General features: G+C 49.3%; 2 protein-coding genes across 2 annotated transcripts; both read right to left on the bottom strand.

Annotated features, from left to right (window-relative positions):
• Positions 1-3,026: 3,026 nt before the first annotated feature.
• MINDY4B (MINDY family member 4B) lies at positions 3,027-12,834 on the bottom strand (the record flags this gene model as incomplete). The annotated part of the gene is made up of 10 exons (XM_083848107.1): positions 9,936-12,834; positions 9,669-9,696; positions 8,499-8,645; positions 7,600-7,719; positions 6,536-6,627; positions 5,775-5,940; positions 5,278-5,343; positions 4,662-4,732; positions 3,748-3,820; positions 3,027-3,473 (listed from the first exon to the last, which is right to left on the bottom strand). Exons 1-10 carry the CDS (start codon positions 10,049-10,051, stop codon positions 3,027-3,029), a joined length of 1,326 nt encoding a protein of 441 aa, XP_083704233.1. The 5' UTR covers positions 10,052-12,834.
• A 1,710-nt stretch (positions 12,835-14,544) lies between these two features.
• Positions 14,545-22,806, bottom strand: CLRN1 (clarin 1). Its single transcript, XM_083848933.1, has 3 exons — positions 21,286-22,806; positions 15,400-15,579; positions 14,545-14,896 (listed from the first exon to the last, which is right to left on the bottom strand). Exons 1-3 carry the CDS (start codon positions 21,536-21,538, stop codon positions 14,631-14,633), a joined length of 699 nt encoding a protein of 232 aa, XP_083705059.1. The 5' UTR covers positions 21,539-22,806; the 3' UTR covers positions 14,545-14,630.
• Between the last annotated feature and the right edge of the window lie 929 nt (positions 22,807-23,735).

Below are 23,735 nucleotides of genomic sequence, written 5' to 3'. Positions count from 1 at the left end.
CAGGGGCAGGGTGCTGCATGGGGTGGAGGTGGCCGCACCGCGTTGCTGCAGCAGCATCTCTGCGGATGTGGACACGCATTTCTTATTTCACGTGTAGGTTACCGGCTTTTCAATTTCAATTTAAAAAATCTGCACCTCATGTACAGTCAGGCTCTAAGCACTCTGAAAAAGAAAAAAAAACGAAAGAAAGGGTCCCTCGGGAGGCCCTGTGTGGCACTCGGGAGCCATTTCACACAAGTAATCCCATTTCCCCTCTGTGTCCTGGTCTCTTGGAGGCAAAGTCCTGCCCCTTGTCCGTGAGCTTTCAGGGGCTCCCATATTTCTTGCCTCTTTGAGATTGACTCATGCAAGGTGCCAAATTGTGGCATGAGTTTCATCTGCATGTCTGGATTTGTGTCCTGCATTTCTTGCCAATGTGTTAAGCAGTTTCTCAGGTAGCCCCTGCCCCCCCAAATACTCCTTGTTTCAGTGCGTGACAATGCTCCTGAGCATGTGGGGTGTGAGAGGGGTTTATTTGTCTTCTGCAAATAAATTTCTGGACTAGAAACAAAAATCTGTAGTTGTGCTCACTGTCACAAGTACAGAGCTTTCTGAGGTGTCAGAGCTGCTGAATTCCCCCGTCCCTCACCATTTTTTTTTTCCAGCCAAGTTTAACTAGTAGAAATGAGCAAGAACTTAGTTCTCATTGAGGGGAATTAGCATGTTGAATTTAGCCTTGCACTGCAGTTATAAAAAGACATAGAAATGTGGGGGAAGAAGGATGAAAGCCCGAGGGAGGCAGCGAGTGTGTGTTTCATCAGTTTGGTGAAGCACGGCTTCTGCTTTTTTTTTTTTCTTTCTTTAGAAATCACGCATGCATTTCTGCACCTGTGTTCCTGCGTGCACAGGACGCGGCGCTGTGGGGGCGGGGGGCAGAGGCTGGGGCCGGGACCTGCTCGTGATGCCCCACGTCCCGGCCCGTGCCCAGCATCCCCCAGCACGCTCACGGCGAGGGGCCGCGCAGACCCGGCTTACCTCTGGAGCGGGAGCGCGCAGGCTGCGCCAGGCAGCGACGGTCACCTCGGGGTGCCGGGAGCAAGGCGGCCGCAGGCTCTGCTTCATCGCCCTGGCAAACTGCTCCAGGTGCTGTTGGCAGGGGGTTGGAACTAAAGGGGCTTTAATCCCTTCCAACCCAAGCCATTCTGTGTTTCTATGGTTCTGTGAAGGGAGCAAGGACAAGTGCGGATCCCACGTTAGCTTGCTAACCAGCAGGCTCCTCTCCCGTCCCAGAGGCGCTTCTGGCTCGTTATGGACCCTCTCTCTCTCTCTTTCCATTTTTTTTCCTCTTCTCTTTTGTCAGCTAAGAGTCCAAGTTTCGGGATCACTTGCAGAAAGGTTTATTGTTCTCAGTACAGTTGTGATTAGCAACACACATTTTGGTATGACTAACAGATCTTTTTTGGGCAACGTCTAAAAAAGGAAGTGGAAGGCAGTCAGTGCGTGCGAGCAGCGGTGCGCCCTGCCTGCCTCGGCCGGGCTGCCTCGGGGTGCCAGGACCCCACGAGTGCTGCAGGGGGTCTGGGCTCCGCCTGCTGCCGAGAGCAGAAGAGAGGGAGCCACACACACAAGTCACAGCTGGGAGAGCTGGGAAAAACCTTTCTTGTTGCAGCCAGATAAACTCCTTACCTACGCTGGATTAAATAAATTTGATGCACACAGTATTGTCAACACTCAATATTGTTTTCGCTTTCACTGTGTTCAGCACATTCACAGCACTTCCTTTTTTTCTTTTTTTTTTTTTTTTTAACATCCCCGCCTGGAAGGAAATCATGTTGCCATGCTCTTTTCTTTCCTCTGCCAACTTTAGTGAGAAGCAGACTGCATCCCACCACCCAAAAATCGTGTGCAAGGAGGTGTCGTCGCCAGTGATTGCTCACCACTGGTGCAGGCTTTCAGAGCAGGTGTGACGCCCCGCGCAGCAGGGCATCCGCTCGGCGTCCGCGCCTGGTTTTGCCGGTGGCAGCGCCCTTTCCCCCTCAGACCACAGTGCTCTGTGGCAGGAGGGGGAGACGCTGGCATGCCTCAGAAGAAGGGATCCGTCCCGTTCCAGCTGACAGCCGCGCCTGGCCACCTGGTCCTGATTGCCATCTCTAGAGACGGAGACCTCTTCCCTGGGCTGCTTGTGTCTGCACAGCGGCCCTCTTCCCAGTGATGGGAGTGAGTGTCTGGAAAGGAAATGCAGTTAAAAAACACCTAACCCACACGGTCATCCCCTCCCCCCCCCCCAAAAAAAAAATTTAAAGGTTAAAAGCAAAAGAGCTGAGCTGCTGCAGGTGGGCTGCCCACCTGGTGGGGGGGGCCTGCAGAAGCGCTGCCCTGCAGCGTGTTTGCAGGTCGCAGTTCTGCACAGGTGCACGCAGCCGTCTCTGCGGCCATGCTGCGTACTGTGACAGCGAATCTCGCTTCACCCCTCTTTCCTGCAGGCTCAGCCTTCAGTGTGATGTTTTTCAAGTTTCTTGTTTTTAAATGCCATGGTGAAAGGAGAGCCGAGGGCTGGGTGTTCAGGAAGTGGAGGTGACTGCGCAGTGCGTGGGGAGCACGGAACGCCCTTCCTGAGCGCGCCGCTCGGAGCAACCCGCACTGCCCGGGGCGTGTGAGGCTTCAGGGGCGCCTGGCAGCACCTTGCTCTTGGGCAGGGAAACGCAAACACGTGCTGTATGCATGTGTCTGTATCAGTGCACGTACACTGCTCCGTTGGGTTGTGTATGTAGGCAGATACACGCAGCGCTATGCATACGCAGCTCCACGCACGCCTGTACGTGACACCTGCAGCTCGGTGCCCCCCAGGGTCAGGCTGAGTGCTCACCTACTGTGAGGTGGGCTGTTCTCGTCTGCCCTCGCTGCCCGTTGTAGAAGTACAGATGAAAAACGTGCTCCATCTTCCAGTCGGACAGGAGCAGCCTGTTGGTGCTGAAGAGGACGCTGTGCATCCCGTTGATGCTGCACAGCCAGATAGGAAATTTAGGGGTTTTCAGCACGCTTCCAACCTAGGGGTGGAACGGGCAGTTCAGGTCTGCTTTCACTGTCAGCAGGTGCTCAGCATCGTCAGAGCTCCCCGGGAGCTCAGTTACACTGCTCTGGGTATGGATTGCCTTGCAGCGCTGCTGCCTGCTCGTCCTCATTGCCATGCAGGATGAGCAGGAGCCAAGGCAGCCCTTGTTGCCCAGCTGCAGGCCCCCTGAGCTGGCCGGGGTTTGGGAATGGGAGTGGGTTTGGAGATGGGAGCGGGATTGGGGATGGGAGCAGGGTTTGGGGATGGGAGCAGGTTTGGGGATGGGAGCAGGTTTGGGGATGGGAGCGGTTTTGGGGATGGGGTGCACAGGGCTCACCGGGGGAAGGCGGTGCCCGGCCTCCTCCCGGCTCCAGCGCAGGAAGCCCACCTCGCAGCGGCGGCCGGGGCACGCGCTGCCCGCCAGCACGACGTGGAGCAGTGGCTGCAGGAGGGGGCCGCGGTCAGGCTGGAGCAGCGCGAGGGCAGGCGCTGGGAGCCCGGCCCCGGGCCCTGGCCCCGCACAGCGCGGGGCGGCCGCGGGACCCCTGCCTGCCCACCGGCCTTCCGATGGCACCGCCGGCAGGTCACAGGTAACGCCTACAGCAAATGTCGCCTTACGACTTTTTTAGGTGATTAACAGGTGGGGGTGTTTTCGAAAATCAAACATAGGAGGAATAACAATGACAAAAACACTTGGAAAGTTAGGCTGACCTTACCTGTGTGCAGATGACAGTTCCACAACTGAATTCTAACAGATGAGCTGTCGTGCCACCTAAATCTTTTTGGACCCTGTGCAACCAGACACAAAATATCGCTGTAATGTCCAGGTCAGTGACTGGAGCTTTATACATCATGTCTGACTAACAAGGAAAACAGAAAGAAATTTCACAGAATCATTTATTTTTCTTTTTTGAGCACAGCAGTAGTGTCCTACTACAGTAATTTTATGCTCCTCCTGAGCTCTCGCATTTCAGGCCTATTTCTGTTAAAATTCAAAGCGAGGGTCGGACTCAAACCTTCTGCAGAATGGAACAGAGATTTCAGTCAGTGCCTCAGTTCCACCCAAGTTTAACCTGGATATAACTATTTGAAGTAGCACTGCAATTTTTTTGCTAACTAGCCATCAGTGTCACGTTAGTATGAATCACTGGTGCAACTGTGCCTCTGTATCTCTCTATAGCATCTTTACACAAATGCAATTACATTGGTTGTAGAAAGACTGTATCAGCTTCCTTTGCTAATAAAGTTATGCTGATGTATTTTTCCTGTGTTTAAATAAACTTCTTGTTATTTTCGTGTTTAAGTTTAATCAGCTGTAACTCTGATTATGACTATCGGTAGAATAACTCCTGATTTGGTACAGTGCATTGTTCTTCCTGTGTGTGCAGCCAGGCACATCGCCTCTCTGCTGCTCCCTCCTGCCTGCTCCTGGACGTGTAGGCACGAGAAGGACACACATTAACGTACAATATCAGCCTCTTTCCTCAAAATTCAGCCAGTAGCTCTACATTCCTCTGACTGTTGCTTGTCCTCATTAGTCTAAGAGTGGGCATTTAACTAAAATAAGAAAAAGACTATTTCATAAAATATAACTAAACTAGAAGAAAATTATTAAAAAAATGAAACATACCTTTCCAGTGTCCTAGAGAAAAGTAAACTGTATAAAAACAGGATCAGTCCCTTACTTCCTTCGCTTTTGAACTGGAAAAAGAAAAAAGTAATCACAGGGAAGGAATTATGGCACATATGTGATGCTTAATTAAAACAATTCCTCAGCTTAAATCGACCCTAGATAAATATAATGAGCCAAATGACTATGGTATTAATGTGGGGAGGCTTTGGCTTTGCTACTAATTCTGTTGAATAGGACCAAGCAAAAAAAACAAAACAAACAAAAAAAACCCTCAATTTCTTGACTAACCTATTTTTGTACGTGTTTTGTGTTTTTCTGTTTGTTTGTTTTTTTTTTTTTTTCTTCTAAAGGTGCAAGAAACCAATTTGAATAACGTACAAAATGTTGCGCTGTTTGCCTGGCATCTGTGGTGAGATTCCAGTGAGTGCAGTGGCAGTGGGATCGTTTCCCATAGTAAAAAAAAACAAACACGGAACTCCCTGAACAACTGGGGCTAAGAGCCTGGCCGTCCTGCTGAAGGCCCTGCTATTGAGCTCTGCAAGGTCCACTTCTGCGTGAGAGATCAGGTGCAAGCAAAAAATAACTCAGAATAAAGCAAATATTCCATACGTACACAATTTATGTGGTCAAAGATAAATTTCTGAGCTGCTGCTTTCTCAAAAAAGTTAAACAGCTGAATCTGTAGGGCAAAAGCATAAGGTGAGAAACCAAAAAGGAGACATTATGTCAAGAAGCAGAGCTTTTTAATTCAGTGTTTCCTTCAGACAAATGGAAGACTAACACAAGAAACTACTCTGACCACTCCTCAACTGTGGAGTTCAGGTTTTTGCAAATAGCAAAGGAAAGGCTTTAAGTCAACTCTTTTTTTTTTCTTCCAGAAGAAAGATCAGTCTTTAATGAAAAAGAATTACAGCCCCTGGATTCACCTAAAGCCTTCACAAGGTGACAGAAACATCTTCCAAGCTCCAGCTGGGATGTGGGGCCTGTGTGCTTATAATTTGTGATGCGTCGTAAGTTAGGGAACAGGTTTATGAGATTTTTTTTTTTCTAAAATCTTCAGGCCAAATATCTTTAAAAAAAATTGTTTACAGAATGTGTTTTCATACTCACCCGTTCAGTGAAGTTGTCTGCTTTGTAGTCTGCGGTAGGGACGAAGTGGGAGGCTGCTGAGATAAGGCAGACGGTGGCTTCCCGACCTTCTCCTGCTGCCCAGAGGCTGTCTGCCAGGGCTGCAGCCAGGGCCTCTCCTTGCTCCTTTGGGCTTATTTTGCACAATCTGCAGAGCAGGGCAGAGCAGAGTGCGGCAGGCAGGCGGGGGCAGTGGCAGCAGGGGGTCTGTGTCCCCATTGCCCCACATCCCCTGCAGCTGCCTGCTGGCTGTGTGCCCGTCCTCGAGAACACGCAGAGTCCCCACACCCTCAGGTTGGAGTGGTCCCGCTCACAGCCAAGCCCCCAGAGGCCCTGTCCTGCCTGAATATCCTGAGTCAGGCCCACGCTGCTCTAAGGAGCGGACCTGTAAAGGCAGCAGGGCATTCAGGAGGGGAGCCGTGCCTGCAGCTGTGCCCACCGCCCCCGGCGCTTCCAGCGGCACAGGGACCGTCCGAGTGCTGCGGGGTGCCCCGCTGCGACCACAGCACCGGAGGTTGTGCCGAGGAAACAAGCACCACTCCTGCAGCAGCGACGGTTTGGTGGGAAAATCCTTGCCTGGGAGCCCGGTACGGCGTTCCGGCAGGGTGCAAGTCCCCATCTGTAGCTGCAGCCCTGAAGTTAGTTCTCATCTGGTAAAACTTGGAGGCAGGTGCTAGTTGTATTAGTTCTAATAATGCAAGGAAACAGTTTTTGTGTTTCCCCAGGAAGGCTCATCTGCTTACCTTTCCAGGTGAGTATATTCTGTGTTTCTTACGAAGAGCAGATATTTAATGATGTTCCCTTGTACAGCCATCAGAATGGCTCTCGTTCCCCCCTAGAAACAGAAAGCAAACACTTGCCAGTGCTAATGAGCCCAAACAAGCTGAGCCGTGCAGGTCTTCTGGAAATTGCAGCCTTCTGACCGTCTGAGCCATCCTGCTGCCAGCATCAAGGGGAGTAGTGTTTCTTTTCTCCCTGGTAATTCAGGATGGCTGCTGACTTCTGAGATAAATAGAAAAGTAAGTTGAAAAAGATGTTATGTGCCTAAAAATAAGAAGTCTCTATGCAAGAAGAGCCCGTGGCGGCTCTGTCGCTCTGTTCATGCAGGGAGGATGCCCGTGTGCATCCTGGCGAGGCGGGGGTCCCAGCCCCAGAGAAGAGGCCAGGGTCAGCACCATGGGCTCTGCCTCCTCTCCTCCGCCTCGTGGCAAAGGGACCAGGGGCTGGCAGGAGCACGGCTCCAGCTGAGGGGGGGCCGCATGCAGGGCCCTGCCTGCTGCCCAAGGCAGATCTGCCTTCTTCGCTGCACTCAAGTGTCCTTGGACCTCAGGGAGCCTCACCTGCCTTTGTGAAAAGCATTTTAACCTCCTGGCAGGTCAACAGTATTTGCAATTTTAAATGTGTATCTTGGTCTGCTGCTTCTTTGGGGGGCAGTATTATGATGGCAAATAAGGAAGAATAGAACCACCCTATTTTAGTAAGATAAAATGCAGATAAATTCACCTATTTCACTTCCAGGTGGGGCAGTAAGTAGTGGCTGACTATTGCCCCAAATAAATGGGCGAGTACGCCTGTACGTGCCCACCCTCAGCAACCCTCTGCTTGTCCCTGGATGCATGTAGTGCTGCGGTATTTTGAGATTGTGTCTGCAGCACGCTGCTGGATCAGAATAGCTGTTCCACTGAAATCTGCTCCAGTGTTTCCACCGTGTGTCACCAGAGCGGGTGCGGGAAGGGTGTGTGCAGGTCTGCAGGTATACACATCCCGTGGGCTGACCCGGGGCGAAGACGCGGCACTGGAGCATTACCTTGTCTGCCTCCAGAGCGTAGGCCAGGTCGGAGTGTGGCTCGCGAAACCTGAAGTGCGCTTGTGCCCAGTCACGGCTGAAGACGCGGGACGCGTCTCCGAACAGCACCTTCCGCAGCCCCTGGGGATGGAAAGGTGCCGGGTGCAGCTCCTGCAGGATCCGCAGCCTTGGAGCAAAAACACTAGGCACATATCCCTGAGCATGCAAGTTGTTTGCCCTGATCCACGTGATTTGTGAGTGGGGGCCCCTCATGGAGCAGGTGGAATCCCGTGAAGCTGACCCTAAGGGCGGTTCTGTGCCCACATCTCTTCAGGACGGGACCTTTTTTGGAGGTGTGCTCAGCCTGGCAGCCCTCTTCAGGCTTTTCAAGCTCTTGAGCTTTTTATTATGTTTGTGTCACAGTGACAGGTGATGGGTTTTGTATTGGAGGGCACAGGTGGCAAGGTCGGCACTGGGGACCCCTCTGCCTTTCCCCTGCAGAAAACCCGCCGAGCTTTTGGTAAAGCCCCTTGGTAAAAGCCCAGGGACGGCCGGCACCAAGCACTGATGCTCTGCAGACCAGCCATGTGGGCAAGCAGAAAAACATCCTCCTGCTCTCCTGAATTTCTGCCTTCTGTTCTGAGGCTATTCCCTAGGAACGCGCCAAGAAGCAGGGACATTGTGTGCCTTGCCATTGGACCTATTATCTAACGTGAAGTATAGTATGTTGGTTTTGAGGTTGTGTTACAGCCGTGTTCTTTAAAAGTCCCATAAATAAGTAACTACGATGACGTGCTTCTGTAACCGATAGCCGCAGGCTGCAGCCCTCGGCCCGGCGAGACCAGCTCTGGACGAGGCTCCCGCGCCCTGTGTCAGGGGGACGAAGGCCGGCCCGTGCCCGGCTCGGCAGCCCTGCTCACCGTGGCCATGCCCAGCGAGAGGGGCTGGCCGCCCCGCCTGGGGGAGGCCGGGGGAGGCCGGGGCACCGCGGGCGGGCAGCGAGGCTGCGGGGTCCCTCCGGCACCACCTGGTCCGTGCCCTCCGTCCGTCCCGCAGCCCGGGCGTCCCTGGAGGAAGGGAGAGAGGGGCAGGTGCTCGGAGACGGCTGGCTCCTGGCGCGCTCCCAGGGTCTCCAGCCCCCAGCACAAGCACAGATGTTGGCACACGGGGCTGAGGGGCAGCAGCAGGACTGCCCATGGTGCCTGGTGGCAGCAGCTTCGTCCCCTCACCCCGCCAGTCCCCGCACCACCCGTGCCCCGTGTGCCCTGCTCGCCTCCTTCCCCGCCACCGCCGCAGCGCGCTGCTTTCGGCTCTGCCTCCACCACGCTCCACTGCTGGCTGTGGGGATGGGCCCTGCGCAGCCGGGTTTTCCTTTACAGCCCCCTTCAACACTAGCAGGCTAACAGCAACCGGGGATATTTCTGCTTAAATCAGGCCTGGGTAAACACGGTCAATTTTTAGTTACAAATTGTTTGTTTTAAAGGTGCGTGATATTTACTCTCAAATATCAATTTTATGCTCCTAAGTTGTTATACTATGTATAAACTGGTGAGGGTGTGAGGCTTAGATATATTTCTGTTAGATAGATAAATGTGCATTTGTATATTTCACTTCCAACTAAATTTAACTAATTGTTAAAAATAACTCCCACACAAGCAAATGATTATAGCGTAGAATAAGAATGTCGTGGTTGTCCGAATTTCAGGAAATAAGCTTCAGTGCTTGTCAACCTAAGGATGGAATAGGTTCTCCAAATACTTGTATTTTATGTTCTTCACTCACTATCTTTTTTTTTTCTTCCCTGTCCTCTAAAATTGACCATTGACCATGAAAACTGTTATGTTTAGACAGAAAAGTCAATTTATGTTGAAATACTTTGCTATTTTGATTCAGATCCAGAAAACATCCCTTTAAATACCTGAAGAAAATGCATGTTTCTTAGAAAAGGAGCACAAGAAATAAGTCTCTATGAAGGCTGTTTGTTGTACTGCACACTCGGATGAGTAATTTCTGCAATAGGATAACGTGGCAAAACAGTTGCAAAAACTGGTAGACAAGTACAAAATGTTATCTTTTAGAGAAATGCTTACCTGATGAGTAGTAGTACTGATTTCCAAACTGAAAAATAAAATATAAATCAAAAAATAAAATAGAAGCATTGTTAATGCATTAAGAAACAGGAGACTAGCTGGAGAAGAACTCCAGAAGAGAAGAGGAGGAAAAGCTGTTGCACTCGCGTTACTAAGCACCTGAAGACCTTTTCCGCATTCACATAAGTCTTGTGATGAAATATAACTTAATGTTACAAAAAGTCTGGAATTTAAAATATGTGATAATGAAGGGGGAAAAAACCTTACCCACGGAAATGAAAGATTTCTCTCCATTTGTTCAGATCCGAAATTTTGTTGCAGATCTCGTCCAGCGCTGCCTGCGCCCCGGGGTGCCCGGGGTGCCCGGCTCCCCGCTCGCCCATCGGAGCCGTGGCCCCAGGCTCACCGTCACCTCCCGCTGCCTCGTCGTGATTAAACTTTCATTAGTGCTGGTCGCGATCTCTTTTCCTGCTCACTGCTGACGGCCCTGGCGCTTCACCCGAGACGCTGCTGGCTGCAGCCGGGCGCCCGCGGGGGCCCAGCGGGGGGACGCAGCGGGGCCCAGCCGGGCTGCGAGGGCTGGGGCCGCGGTGTGGGGCAGGGTATGAGCCGGCTCCGCAGGCACCTCGCAGCCACCGGCTCACGGGGAGCCCGGCTGGGGACGGGCGAGCTGCAGGAAGGGGGATGTTGGTCGGTGCCTGCCGGCTGGCCAGAAGGCCTGTGTTCCCAGGGTCAGCGGCTCTGCCTGACGGAGCTGTGGGAAACTCACTGGTTTCACACCGCTGCGGTCAGGGAAATTTCGTTAGTTTTCTTCTGTTTCGGTTTGTGGTAACCTGTAGACCAGGGTTATCCCTCTGAATTTTGGTGGAAAAACATGCGGCTGAGCTCACGTGAACGAGCTGAGGGGAGCGCGGGGGAAGCCGCTGGGGGAGCGCGGGCAGCGGAGCCCCGCTGGCAGCATCCCGGGGCTGGTGCGGGCCTGACCGGGGGGCGCTGCCCGGTTCTGGCCCCAGACTGGCTCCAACTTCACTGTGTTCTCCGCAGGATCATCTGAAATAACTCGGATTGCAGCTTGGTTTGTTAACGCTGAAGCTATCCAGGCCAGCTGCGCATGAGGCGCCCACCAAATGCTGGAGAATTTCCTTCTGGCAGCTGCCTCCGCCTCGGCCCCGGGGGAATCCCACACCCACAGCAGCGGGGCTCTGGGTTCGGCCCCGCCGGCTTCTCCGTGGTGCAGGACATGCTGCGAGATGCTGGAGGGGCAGCTGCACACTTCCATTAACGTCTTCTATCGCATGGCTCCAGCTCCACAACTGCTGGGGGCAGAAGGACCCCAGCGGGGGCAGCAGCACCCCCCCCCCCCCCCCCATGGCGATGCTGCCTGCAGGGACCCCGGAGGCCTCAGCACCCCACCAGGGCACCAGCCGCCCCTGCAGGGGTCTCCTCTGGCACCTCTCCCACTGCACCAACACCTTCATTGCTCCACGCCCCAGCATCTGCAGACGCGTGTAATTTCCTGGCTGTGCTCTTTAGAAAAGTTTCTGCAAGTAGGTTTCAGTTTGGATATGCTGCCGGTGCCACAGCACAGAAGCTGACTGCATTTACTCTTTAAGCGGGTGCTGCATGATAAATCATCTGCTTGGCGTAGTACCTTCAACAACAAAAAAAGTAAAAGTGGACCTGTTTCAAAAGAGTCCGCCAGCAGAGGCACCGGTGCAGCCCTGGCTCCCCTCACAGCCGTGCACTGAAGCGCGGGGTCACCAGGCGCGGAGCACCCGCGTCTGCAGCACCTCTGGGTCGGCATTGCTGGGTTGGCGGTATAAGCCTGATACACACCCTGTGTAACATGTAGTGCACATGCTTGTGTTTATATGTATGCTCACTGCATGCACACACACACAGACACACATGCGTACTATTTTTTTATTGTGATAGAAAAAAATCTGAATTTTCAAGAACCTTCAAAATATATTTACATATTTCTCCTAACTGTATATATGTATTTTTTAATTGTGAAACCTAGTAGTCTCGAAATGATGCAGAGCAAAACTTTAGTTGATGCTCATGGATTAAAAGTGATCTGGTACATGCTGGTGTTGATCCAGGAGCATGAGCCGAGCACCTCATGCTCACTGCAACTGTTGCTTTCAGCTGGTCCAACGTAAATGTTGTCGAGATTGTATTTTGCTAGTAAGAAGTTATTATGTTTGCCTTGGGAAATGGACAAGCATGGCTTGAACAGCTGGCCTCCTACTTGAGAGTGGGCTGGGAGGGGATGGGGTGGGATGGAGAGGAGCTGTCTGTGAAGCGGCTCCCCAGAAGCAGGGCCCCTTTCCTCTGCACAGCAAACTGGTGAGAAGGTTGATCTTCTGCATTGAGGCAGGTCCGTGCAGTTCTTTGCCTTACAAATACAGGCTTGCTCCTTCTTCGGAGCTGGCGAGGGTCACAGGGCAGACGCAGCGCTGAGGGCAGCCAGTACCTCTCACCCCTGAGCTACCGGCCGCCAGCGGGGCAGCAGAGCTGAAAGCAGACTGGTTTCATAAAACACCAGGAACGAGGACGAAACTTTACTTCTCATTACTTGCTCTATGGTAAGTAATACAACAAAATGTAATGCAAACTATGTATTAGAAGATACATTAATATTAATTAACAAGAAGACACGTTAACTCAGAAGAAAATTATGAAAAAAATGTTGGTGGTCATGGAAACTTGCAGTAGTGCTTACGCATTGTTAGAAACTAGGCGTATATGATACAGCTTGGGAGGCAGGGTTGTTCTGTACAAGGCTCGGTGGAGCAGGAACGTAGATGACACACCTTTCACAAAAATAACCAGCAGTCAGCATGGTTGTTCTGCCACTCATAGCAGAAGTATAAAAACTGGCCTAAATGTCAGCAAGGCCATCTTGTAAGATGCTGCAGCTCGAGGCACAAGGCTGGCAGAGACACAAGGTGACTCCAGGGGTGATGAGTGGGATTGCTCATTGCTTGCAGCTGCACCTGAAGCGGGCAGCAACTTCGGCAGATAAATGGGCAGCTGGTGCAGCCCCCCCTCCCCTAGGGCACCTCCTCTGCTGTTAGCTTGGAAGAGCAGTTCTGTGCCATGCAAGGGGAGCCTCATCTCCACGGAGGTGGTGTTTGCTGAGCTGAAGCTCTTTTGACCTGCCTGTAAGTAACTGGGCTGACGTAGCTGTAGCTGGGGTGAGTGGCCTGGTTGCTTTACCCGACCTGCAGAGGTTCAGGGACACAGGGGCCGATGCGTTCATCCCCTCTGGCTTCCTGTGTGTCTTGAGTTGGAGAGCCTCAGGTGTTTCCCCATCAGCCTCTGCCGAGCTGCAGCGTGCTGTGTGAGTGTGTCCGATGCCTCTTTCCATTGCTGCTGTTTGCCAAGAACTTTGACTTTTGTTTATTTGCACTGCTTGATGAGAGAGCACTTACTGGCTGTTTTCTGGGCAGAGCTCTTTGTAATTGTGACAATGAGGCTTTGGGTGGATGCAGCACAGTGCGAAAGGTGCCTGGTTTGGAGCTATGTTGCTGTGCTCCTGGCTGTGCTCTTTGCCTTGCTATGTTGCAGAGTGGCTGTTCAGCAGTGCTTGGTCAGGCTTCCTGCCTCATGTGAGCAGGAGGGAGTACTCTGCATCTCCTCTACATCTTATATTTATGTCCTGATTTTTGGCTAGGATAGTCAATTTTCCTCCTAGTAGCTGGTAGGGTGCTGTGTTTGGGATTTAGGATGAGAATAATGTTGATGTCACACTGATGTTTTAATTGCTGCAGAGCAGTGCTTACACGAAGCCAAGGACTTCTCAGCTTCTCGCTCTGTCCTGCCAGTGGGCAGGCTGGGGGTGTTGCAGGAGCTGGGGGGACAGGCCCAGGACAGCTGACCCAAAGTGGCCAAAGGGGTATTCCATACCATCAGACGTCATGCTGAGCAATTAATACGGAGGGGCTGGCTGGGGTGCTGCCCAGGGATGGGATGGGCATTGGTCAGTGGGTGGTGAGCAACTGCATTGTCCATCACTTGCTTTGTGCGTGTTATTATTAATTTTCTGTCCTAATAATCTGTCTTTATCTCAACCCATAAACTTTTTACTTTTTTTCTGATTCTCTCCACAATCCTGAGGGGAGGGAGGGGCGGTGAGCAAATGTCTGTGTGGTGCTGAGCTGCCGGCTGGGTTAAAAAACAACAGTTTGCTTGTGTAGGCCTTTAACCAATTAACCAAAGGCATGTCATACCTGCAGCTGCAGTGATTGCACTGGGGAATTCAGGATCAATGAATTATAGTTTGGGCTTTTGTAGTTTGGGCTTTTAAAATTAAAAACTCAAGAGAGGTCTATGGACAGAAATAATGGCATTGCCACAAGCGACACAAGCTTAAAGTGCTAGTGGCGGGTTCAGGTGCTTGGGTTTTGTCTGTGAGCCCTTGCCATAGCCATGTCTTCCCCTCTAGCGGGGTTTCTGGGGCAGTGCCTGCTGCCTGAGGCACAAAGCCCGAGGGCTTTCTCCTCTTGGCCCTGCTGCTCTTTCCCCTTGTGGTCTGCTGCCCTGATGTTGTGACGGTTGCATCGCGGCTCTTACAACAGGTAGAGGTGAAAACCGTGCTGCTGGTGATAGCAACCTCTTACATGGTTGACTACTTATTTTACTATCTAGATTCAGTTCAATGCTACTGATTAATTTTGTTCATACCACCTAATTCTAAAATAAGTTCCTGGAGGAAGGAAAAGTAGATATCTTGATAAGGCTTTACTCCAAGAAAGAAAAAGCATTTTGATTTAGATACCGCCAAATAGCATGTTATCTTTTGTTTACTGTATATGTCACATTGACATTTATCTAAAACCTTCTCTTGTTTTTAATTTCTTTAGAGCTAATCATTTAAAAGTTAGTACGCTTGGTGGTTGTTGAAGATAGCAGTGATAAACCTCTTTGCTTTAAATGTTAATAAATTATGTAAATCTAATACATCAAGTCAACTGCTCCAGTGGTTGTCGCTGAATCCTTCGATTTTGAAAAAGGAAATTCAAATCCAGCAAAGCGGATCAAGAGGGCGTTCATGAAGTGCACCAAGGAGCAGCCTAGGATGATCCAGAAGGAATCTGCAAACTGTTCACTGTGAGTCTTAAATGTAAAACTTCCCTCTTTAAAATTAGCAATTTTTTCTGAAAGGTGGTGGATCTTCACCTCTGAGGAGAAGAGAATCAGGATGAGACAACCGCAGGAACCTGAAAGAGCATGAGAGATGCTCGCCACATCAGAAACCCTGGCAGCAAGGCTATATTACATCCATCACAACGAAATGCAGTATTGATGGTGTTATTATGGCCATCATGACTTAATTTTTACTGGGAGCTTATTTCTAGACCCCAACCCCAGGCTGTGTGTCACAAGCAGACCTCCCCACCTGTCTCCCTGTGCCGGGGGCTCACTGCCCACCGGCTGTGCTGGGGTCCCCATGTTCCTGACAGGGGACAGGGCAGCCTGCCCCGTCTCTCTGCTACCTGCTGGCCTGTCCCACCACCCACTGCTGTGGGGAACTTCAGCATTTGTCTCCTGACTCCAATTTGGAGGAAAGCCAGGTGTTAATACAGCAAAATTATCCACCTCTCTCCTAGATTTAGTTTGTCACTTTGGAGTCAATGCAGCCGTAGTCCTTACTAGTCTCCAGTGCTGATAAATCAGCCAAAAAAAATAATCCCAAATTCAGGTAATGTGGAATGGTACTTACATGCAATGAAGGTCCAGAGGTACAACCCTACAGGGCCATGCAGGGTTTCATAGGGGCTGCCAAAAGCATTGTACATGAAGAAGCCTGTTCCCAGCAGAGCAAAGACAATCAGCACCGTGCAGAAGAGAATGACACTCACATGGATACTTGCAGGGATAATTTTGAGCAGATCTGGAAAAACTAAAAATTATAAGCAATAATAAATACATAATAAAAATATAAACAATTTGCTGCTAATTTGTGCAAATTATTTAAACTGTGCTTTTCCAAATGCAGCAGATCTAGTCTCAAGTCTCTCAGAGGCTTGGCCAAAGATTTGTCTTTCAGGGAGGTGGACAGCAAATCCAGAAGTAAACTCCCTGCATTTATGCTCATGCAGTCTTACTGAGGGGTAAATTATATTTCCTTAGCTCATTCACTGACTGGAATGTCATTTGTATTTATTGCTTTGCCCAGACCCTTATTAGCATCCAAACTTAGTTACGATTGATGCGAGTGTCACTTGTGTGTCTGATCTTGTCTGGAGTGATCAGCAATTCATACAAAACATGTCTCTCGGACTGGATTGTTCTGGCCAGTGCAGTTTGTTTTCCAGAACACACACGCAGACAGAATGAGATGACATTGCTTACTGGGGCGCAGGACAAGAAGCACCTTGCTGAGCGCTGTCACTCTCACAGGTGCGCTCTGAGCTGTGCCCGGAGCACCAGTGGGCCCCGTCCTGCAGGGGGGCCAGGGCGAGGCCAGGCTCTGCTGGTGTCCTGCTGGTGTCCTGCTGGTGTCCTGCTGGTGTCCTGCTGGTGTCCTGCTGGTGCAAGCCTGGTGTGGGGCGTGGGAGTGACAAAGCCCCAAGGAATGCCGTGGTCCTAACCCTGCAGGCATGCGAGGTGATTGTTGGGCGGGTGTGTGGCAGGTTCTGCTGTGCCTTGGGTATTCACTGGGTCTGGAATGCCACGTGCTATCCGTCTGTCTGAAGCGTAGAAATGTGAGGCTTTGGCTGCTTTGTCTGCTAGGAAAGCAAAGAACTGCTCCCAGTCGTAATGTTGGTTTCTATTACATCTGAAAGCAGTGATTCCACCTCTTTGACTTGCACAAATATCACTGCTGTTTTGTTAAGCTTATACACGAAGAATTTTGGCTAAATGCTTTTTTTAACTGAAAATCTTAAGCTATAAATATGTTAATTTAAAGGTCCACATTTAACAATGAAAAAGAAAACATTAGTAAACCTGTGGTACTGACATACAGGTGGACTGCAGTGTGATCTGTTTCTGGGTGACATTAAAAGCTGCAAGAATGAATGATATTTGGGGGAAGGTAATGTGTGTGGATGTTTACAGTACTGAAATAATGGAAACTCCCTGTGAAAATCCATTAACAATGCCAAAGATTTGATTTGAAAACACCTAAAAGGATAGGTTTCCTATCACCTGATGTTTTTCTGTTTTTATTTTTTTATTAAAGGGTATATTCCTGTACTTACCTTAATCTCTTAAAGTAGTATCTTATTTCACTGTTTTAAAATAGAAGTCGTTCATAAAGGTTATGTCATAGGAGTACGTGCCACAAACTCCGAATGAAACTTTGAAAGATGCAGTGTTTTGTGTGATCAAAGTTTTTTCCCGTGTATTTCCACAGGTGAAAGATTTGAGGGATGTTTTTTTCTGGAAGCATATGGCCAAAAAGAAGATGAATTAATGAGAAGTGGAGAAGTCCTACAATAAGACAGTAGGATACCAAGATAAAACAAGGTGTCAAATATTGAAGTGTGTGGCTATGAAACCCAGTGTTGCTCAGGTCTGTGCTGGTTCTCCTGCTGGCTGGCAAGATGCTGCTGCTTTTGCATCAGAGCTTTGCTCTGCAGGGTCAAGAGGAAAAACATTGTTGGTTATGTGTGAGCAGTGCCTGTTAGGCAGTCCCTGCAATGTGCTTGCTCTGTGCTATATAATTGTTTCCAAAGCCTGTGTTAGCACTGGTTGCATTTGCTGCTATGTCGCTTGCCCCAGCAGCCCACCCTCGGGAGCCCATGCAGCACAAGGAGACCCTCACAGGGGGAAATGGCAGCCATGCTGTGTGTGATTTGGCATTTACAGTTAATTACTGCTGCCTGATCTACCAGAGGCTGTGCTGAGGTTCAGCTGTGTAACGGCCTGTGTGACCATCATAGGCCAAATGTTAGGAATCATTTAAAATATTTTTTTCATGCAGTTTTTTAGCTATTATTTCAGAGCGTGATCCTGCTTGGCTGGGGCATGGGACAGTTGATCAGCCTTGGTATAAGGGTAATCTGTAATCACTCATGTTTGTTTAGCGACAATGGATATTTCAGAAGTAATCATCAAACACACTTAGCTGCTGCTGATCCACAGGGGCATGATTAAAGCAGGGTAATAACACCTTGGAGCTGCCTCACTGCAGCTGCAATGTGCTGGGAGGAATAAGCCTCATGTAAATTAACCTACCTTGCAAAATGTTTACCAGCAAACATTTTGTAGCCTGCAATGCAGTAAATACAGAGAAGCAGGTAATGTGGTGTCAAGCCAATTTATTGCCTGACTGAACAAAAGGGAAATTAATGGCACAAATGTTTGTGCATTGCTCCCGAAGCTGTGTCGACTGCCACTTTGTGCTGCTAATATCTGCTGAGAGCAGAGAGGGGCACTGCGGGGCCTGCGGTGCATGCACAGCCCTGTGGGCACGCTGCAGTGCGGTGCTCGCCCTCGGCTGCCCCGTTACCGACTGGGCAGGTTTGCCTGGTGTGCAGGGAGAATCTCCATGTGTGGAAGGCAGCTGCTGCTGACGGCCATGTATTGTCCAGTTGTTGCTGATGGCTAAATTGCTTATATCATCCTAGTAAAACAAAGCAGGTTTTGGAAACTAGACCTTGTGTCTGCTGGACTGCAAAATACTCCAAAAAGTTACAAATGCTATGTATTTACAAGTGTAAGGAACAGCTATACTGCTAGTATGCTATAAAGTACAATTTTACTCTTGTACTATTCAAAATAGCCAGCAAAAGGCTGAGGAGTCCTTGCTTGTGCAGAATTTGTGCAAGGAATAGCAAGGGATAGCATTATTTCATGCAACACTACCTAATCCTTTGGGAGAACATGAAGAACTTATATAATAGTACAGATTTTTGTTTATTTTAAGCAAGTATGCTACTGCATTGTGCTGAATCTTTCCCTTGGCACCTGCATTTATAGTTTTTGTCATTAAAATTTTATAAGCGACATATTGGGAAAAATTAATTCCAGTAACAATGTTGTCTTGAAAGAAAAACATTCCTTCACTGTAATGAATGAAATAGTGTTTTAGTATGCATGCCAGTGACCTTTAGAAAATGAACTGCTGACCTAGAAACAGATGAGAGTCAGCAAGAGTAAATGAGGCAGAAGGCTTTCCCCAGCCTAACAGGGCTTGCTGGCAGAGCGAATTCATTTTACAATTAAGAGATACAGTGGTCAGAGGGGAGCGTTTAATGGGAACAAACATAGAACTAAATCATTTAGCCTATTTTCCATGTCTTTTCTTCTTAGACATGCTGAAGTGCACTTCAGTGCATTAAACGACAGACGTGTATATTGTACATGGTGGTTCTGCTTTCTGGGACGCTCCCAGGGAGTTCTGGCTCAGGCTGAATGGGTTTCCTATAGCCTCAGGGAGTGTGAACCGGCCTCTCTGTGTCTGGTCTCTAAGGTGAATGCTTTTGGTAGACGCATACTTCGCTAAGTCACCCAACCATTGTTTTCTAAATATTAATTCTATTAAAATAACTGTTGCATTTGCTTTTTAATCTGAAAGATCTGAGAACAATTTGTGAAGAGGACATCAATGCTTGCTGTCAGTTGTCGGTGAAAGCAGGGAGGTGAAGCCGGGACCTGCTGCTGGGCTCGCGGACGGAGCTGTTCAGGCTGTGACTGGGCAACGGTTCGGGTGCACGCGCTGCCGGAGATGGCCTTGCAGCATTACCTCTTCAGCATGTGCTACATAAAGGATTCCAGGGCAGATAAACCACCTGCAATGTGCTCGTAACATTGAGCGGGGCTTACTGAAGTATTTCACTACTAATGCTTGACTTGCATGAAAGGAAATTAAAAGGTAAAAGAGTGCCCTTGCGCAGGCTGGGCAGGCTGCTTTGGGTCTGCCGAGGCTCTTAGGCTCCGCTCAGACCTGCTCTCGCTGCTGCCCTGGGTGATGATCTGCTGTCGGTGGTGGGCTGGGCCACTGGGCACCTGGAAGGCAGCCTGCTCTCTCTAGGGGGGGATGCTGCCCTACCACAGGTGTACCACAGCTTCTCTTCTGGCCTGGGGGGTCTCAGGCATGAGATTAAATCCAGCATTAGGTTCAGATTCTGAGAACAGGCATTAAAGCACCTGCTTCAAACCTCATTTCTCCATGTAAAAAAAAAAAAAAGACATTTACTGATGTTGAGTGAATTACTCTTCCATTTTTTTCTTTATGGAATTCCTGAAAGCTTTGAATGCCTGTCTGTTTTCAGAGAAACTATTGGTAGAATCACCCTAGCAGTACATTAACATGTTTTAGCCATAACGCGATGAACTTAAGAAAGCAGAAGTGTACGGACAGGAGCTTGAGCAAGGCAAGGAAATGTTTTCAAGGTCCGGGAGTCTCAGCAGCTGATAAGGAGCAGAAGCCAGCTGCCTGCCCCTGGCTCGGGGTGGCTTTCCCCGCAGGATGGGATGCCCGGGTGGCCACTCAGCAGCACCAGGGCAGGGCCCCTGTCTGAGGCAGGCGAGAGCCCCATGGTCCTGTCAGTGCTGGCCAGGGGCCCCAGCAGGTCTCGGCCACAGGGCTGGCAACTGCTCATGGGAAGGGACAGCTCGACCCACGGTAGGAAACGAGTTCCTTGGGGCTCCGTGGACTGCTCTGAAAACTTTCTGCAGCCTATACCTGCAGGGCAGCGCAGCTTTCTTCACAGCCACAGCATGCAGCGGTACCGAGAGCTTCCAGCTAGCTAAATAGATTAGTAATGGAATTTAATTAGAGAAGGTAAGTCTTCATATTGTATTAAACGAGTCTAGTCTACTGCTTTGAAAAAAATATTATGTAGTAGACCATTTATGATGCCTAATCTGGTAACCTTACTTTGCCTTAGATGACTCATGTAAGCAATTTGCCAGTGCTGCTTTAGCAGATTGCTTCCAAATTTTGTTTTGTAATAATTTCAGGTGGCATACAGTATGTATAAGAAATGACTGTTTATCATCTGTTTAGTGTTGCTACATGCAAAATGTCTTTGCTTGATCACTTCATTGATCTTCTTATCCTTGAAGATGAACAGGTTATGAATATTACATGTAAAGCAAAACCACTGCTAACAGTCTTCCATAAGATTTTGAATGTTGGTTACTAAGTTAAATTTACAGATCAATTGTCTGAATGTCAGCTAGTATCAACCAGATATTTTTCCAATTAATACAGCAAATTACTAATTTCTGTCTGCTTTGTTTCTCAGCAGCAGCAAAATGCTTCCATACCCCTATTTCTTTCATGAGATTCCTGCTAGTTTATTTTTCTTTCATGACAGAGTAGAGGATGTAATGTTGACACGTGCAGGAAGATGATAGAGATTAATTGACAAACAATATATGCAATTACTTTTAAAAATATATCTTTTGAAATGTAGATATCTGTGTAATTAAAACACAAACTGCTGAAAACATTAGTCTGGCTTTGCTAGTATCAGAAAAGAGTAATTTAAACCCGAAGATTGAAATGCTGTAAGGGTAGCATTAGGCTTTAGAAAATTTCATGCCTGTTAAGGTCTGCGTACAAACAAGGGGGTACCAGGGCAGTTATCTCCTGGTTCCCTTAGCAGTGAGCAGCACAGTGCTAAATAATTCAAGCGCCTTTCTTACTCACATGAAAACTGAAAAGGTCTCCCCCCGAGCCCGCACTGTCTCACTCGCTCGCCATAGAAAAGCCCGTACTGGATTTCCCCGATAAACTTCTCCAGCTCCTGCCCGGTGGCGTTGACGAGCAGGGCTCCGGTCTGGCAGAGGATCGTTCCTCTAATCCACAGCTGAGTGCCGATGGCTGCTGCAGTCCCCAGGGCACAGGCGAAGCTGAACACCCCAGCTAGGCAAAAGATGATTCTCTTCTGCTGGGCTGGCATGGTGGCACGCGAAGTCCTTGGGGCGATGCAGCCTCAGCCAGGCAGCGAGGAGCTCTCCATCGCCCTGGCGGGCAGGCGCTGGGTGCCCAGCCCAGCCACGCTCCTGCCGGCAGCCCCCTCCTCAGAGCCCCCTCCTCAGGGGCTTCGGCAGTGAGGCACCGCAGGGTGCGCTGCCCTGCCAGGTGCTGGGGACGTCTGTGTTTTCCTTCTCCCCTTCTGTCTACTGGATAACTCCAGTTTGCACGCTCCAGCCTGGAAAAAAGCAGTTTGCAGAGTGTTTCAGTGCATCCTGTGTCACTTGATAATGGTTTAAGATGACAGAAGGAACCTCTGTAATTCGAGGAGTGCTCTGTTCCTCCCTTGTCTGCCTGGCTGACCCGAGGATTTCAGGACCGGGCTTGGCTGCTTGTCTGGTTATCCCCCATCCAAAAGTAAAGTTTTTAGAGGGCTTTATTTTTCCAGGAATTCTTCTAGAGCCAGCAGTGTTGAGCGGCCCTCTCTCCCATTATGGGCGCTCCTAACGCAGCGGGGAGGCAGTGTGTGGTGCCTGGGCTGGGCCGGGCAGCCCCCCCTGCGACACCCGCCTGTTTCTGGGTGTTTGCTCTGCCCTGGCACGGTGCTGTCTGCTGGATCTGCTCCCGCCCTGGCTGCTGCATGCAGCAGGATGCTTCGGCAAACTCTTCCACCTGGTTTTCCAGGCCACGCAGGTGGGGTGCCCATGGCTGGGTCCCTGCTGCTGCTGCTCCTGGGGCTGCCCTCGCATGCTGCCTCACCGGGGCATCACCTGGGGTCAGCCGTGTGGCCGGCAGCATCGATTTACTGGCTGCTGGCAGTTTCTAGGCAACACAAGGGTTTTTCTCTATTTTCCAAACCAATTCAGCTAAGTACTTTGTTATCTGGATGCATGTCTGTGGAGGGAATACTTTTCAGATGTTTTAAGAGTATCATATCAATTAAGCTTAAAGAAGAGTATCACATCAATTAAGCTTAAAGGTGACTAAGTCTGCTTTAACTACATATGTTTTTAGACAAGCTTAGAATTAAAATGAAGCAAGGCTGGGTACAGACGTGGCTTTTTCTAAGCTAAAGCTTAAATAAAACTGCCTCATGCATGATCATGACGTGTAACCAAAAGATGGCACTGTCACTGGAATCTGGCCCCTCTGAGCTTGCACAGTGCATGATGTTGAGCAGTAGGTTTGGAAATACGCTTATTTTTAAAGATGATTTTGAACAACTACAGAGAATGCACTTATTCCCTGAAGAAGTGTAGCATTTCAGCATAACCATCACCACAAGGTACCAGTGAAAGCAAGACTTGAACGTATGCATGTACATGCAACAGCCTTCTTCCCACCTTCTTCCCTTCCTAGGGCTTTGCCCTCGGCAGTGGCGGGTGGCGTAAGGGCAGCAGGGGCGTGGGCTGGAGAGAACTTTGTGCACAGACAAGCTGGAAACTGAACTTGAGAGTGGTCCTGGAGTTTGCTTTGGAGCAACTTGTCACAGGAATATTCATTATCAGTTATGGATTCTTACAGACTTGTTCAAAAACCCTTTGATACGTATCTTGGTAGACAGTACAAATCACTTTCCACATCTAGCTGCTGAATTCCAGATTGAACACTAAGGAGATATTTACAGGATCTGTTTCTTCGTATTTGCACAGTAAAACAATGTTGCTTTCTCCATGGCTAAAATGATATTCCCTGGTACCTGGGATGCTTTGTTTATCAAACAAATACAGGAAAGGAAATTCACATGCTTTCATGTTAGACTGGCAGAAAAGGAAGGTCTCCTTCAATAAATGTTTTGACAGGTTTTTGTAACATCTTCCCTCTTCTAGAACACATAAAGGAAATAATTGGTTATTTTATCCCTCAGGTATTTAACTGAAAAAAGTGAAGCTGAGATATCTGATGATCACAGAAAATATTTTATTGCAAATGCTGCATGCTCCACCACAGTGAATACTACATTGAATATGTGACAAAACCAAAGAAGATGCAACAAGTGAAAGATAAAAAGGGGAAACAAAAATATTTGGTTTTTTGTTGCTTTTTCCTCAGAGGCACTAGGCACTAGATTCCAGGCTTTCTGTTAATGTCACACTGGAACAAGAATTAAGGGAGTCACTGTTCGAGGCCAAGGTTAAAAAACAAACAGAAGTAACCAAGGAATATTGTAAAAGCGCTGCTGT

This window comes from Anser anser, assembly GCF_964211835.1.
Source record: "Anser anser genome assembly, chromosome: 9".
Classification (NCBI taxonomy): domain Eukaryota; kingdom Metazoa; phylum Chordata; class Aves; order Anseriformes; family Anatidae; genus Anser; species Anser anser.
The sequence above is the reverse complement of the archived record's forward strand: the minus strand, read 5'-3'. Positions and strand labels throughout refer to the sequence as shown.

Excerpts from the sequence above, each read along its gene's own strand:
- CLRN1 (XM_083848933.1), bottom strand. The coding sequence starts at position 21,538 with ATGCCAGCCCAGCAGAAGAGAATCATCTTTTGCCTAGCTGGGGTGTTC. Across the intron at positions 15,580-21,285 it reads GAGACCTTTTCAGTTTTCAT|TTTTTCCAGATCTGCTCAAA; the intron begins GTGAGTAAGAAA and ends TATAATTTTTAG. Across the intron at positions 14,897-15,399 it reads CCTCTGGACCTTCATTGCAT|GTTCCTGCGGTTGTCTCATC; the intron begins GTAAGTACCATT and ends ATGCTCTTTCAG.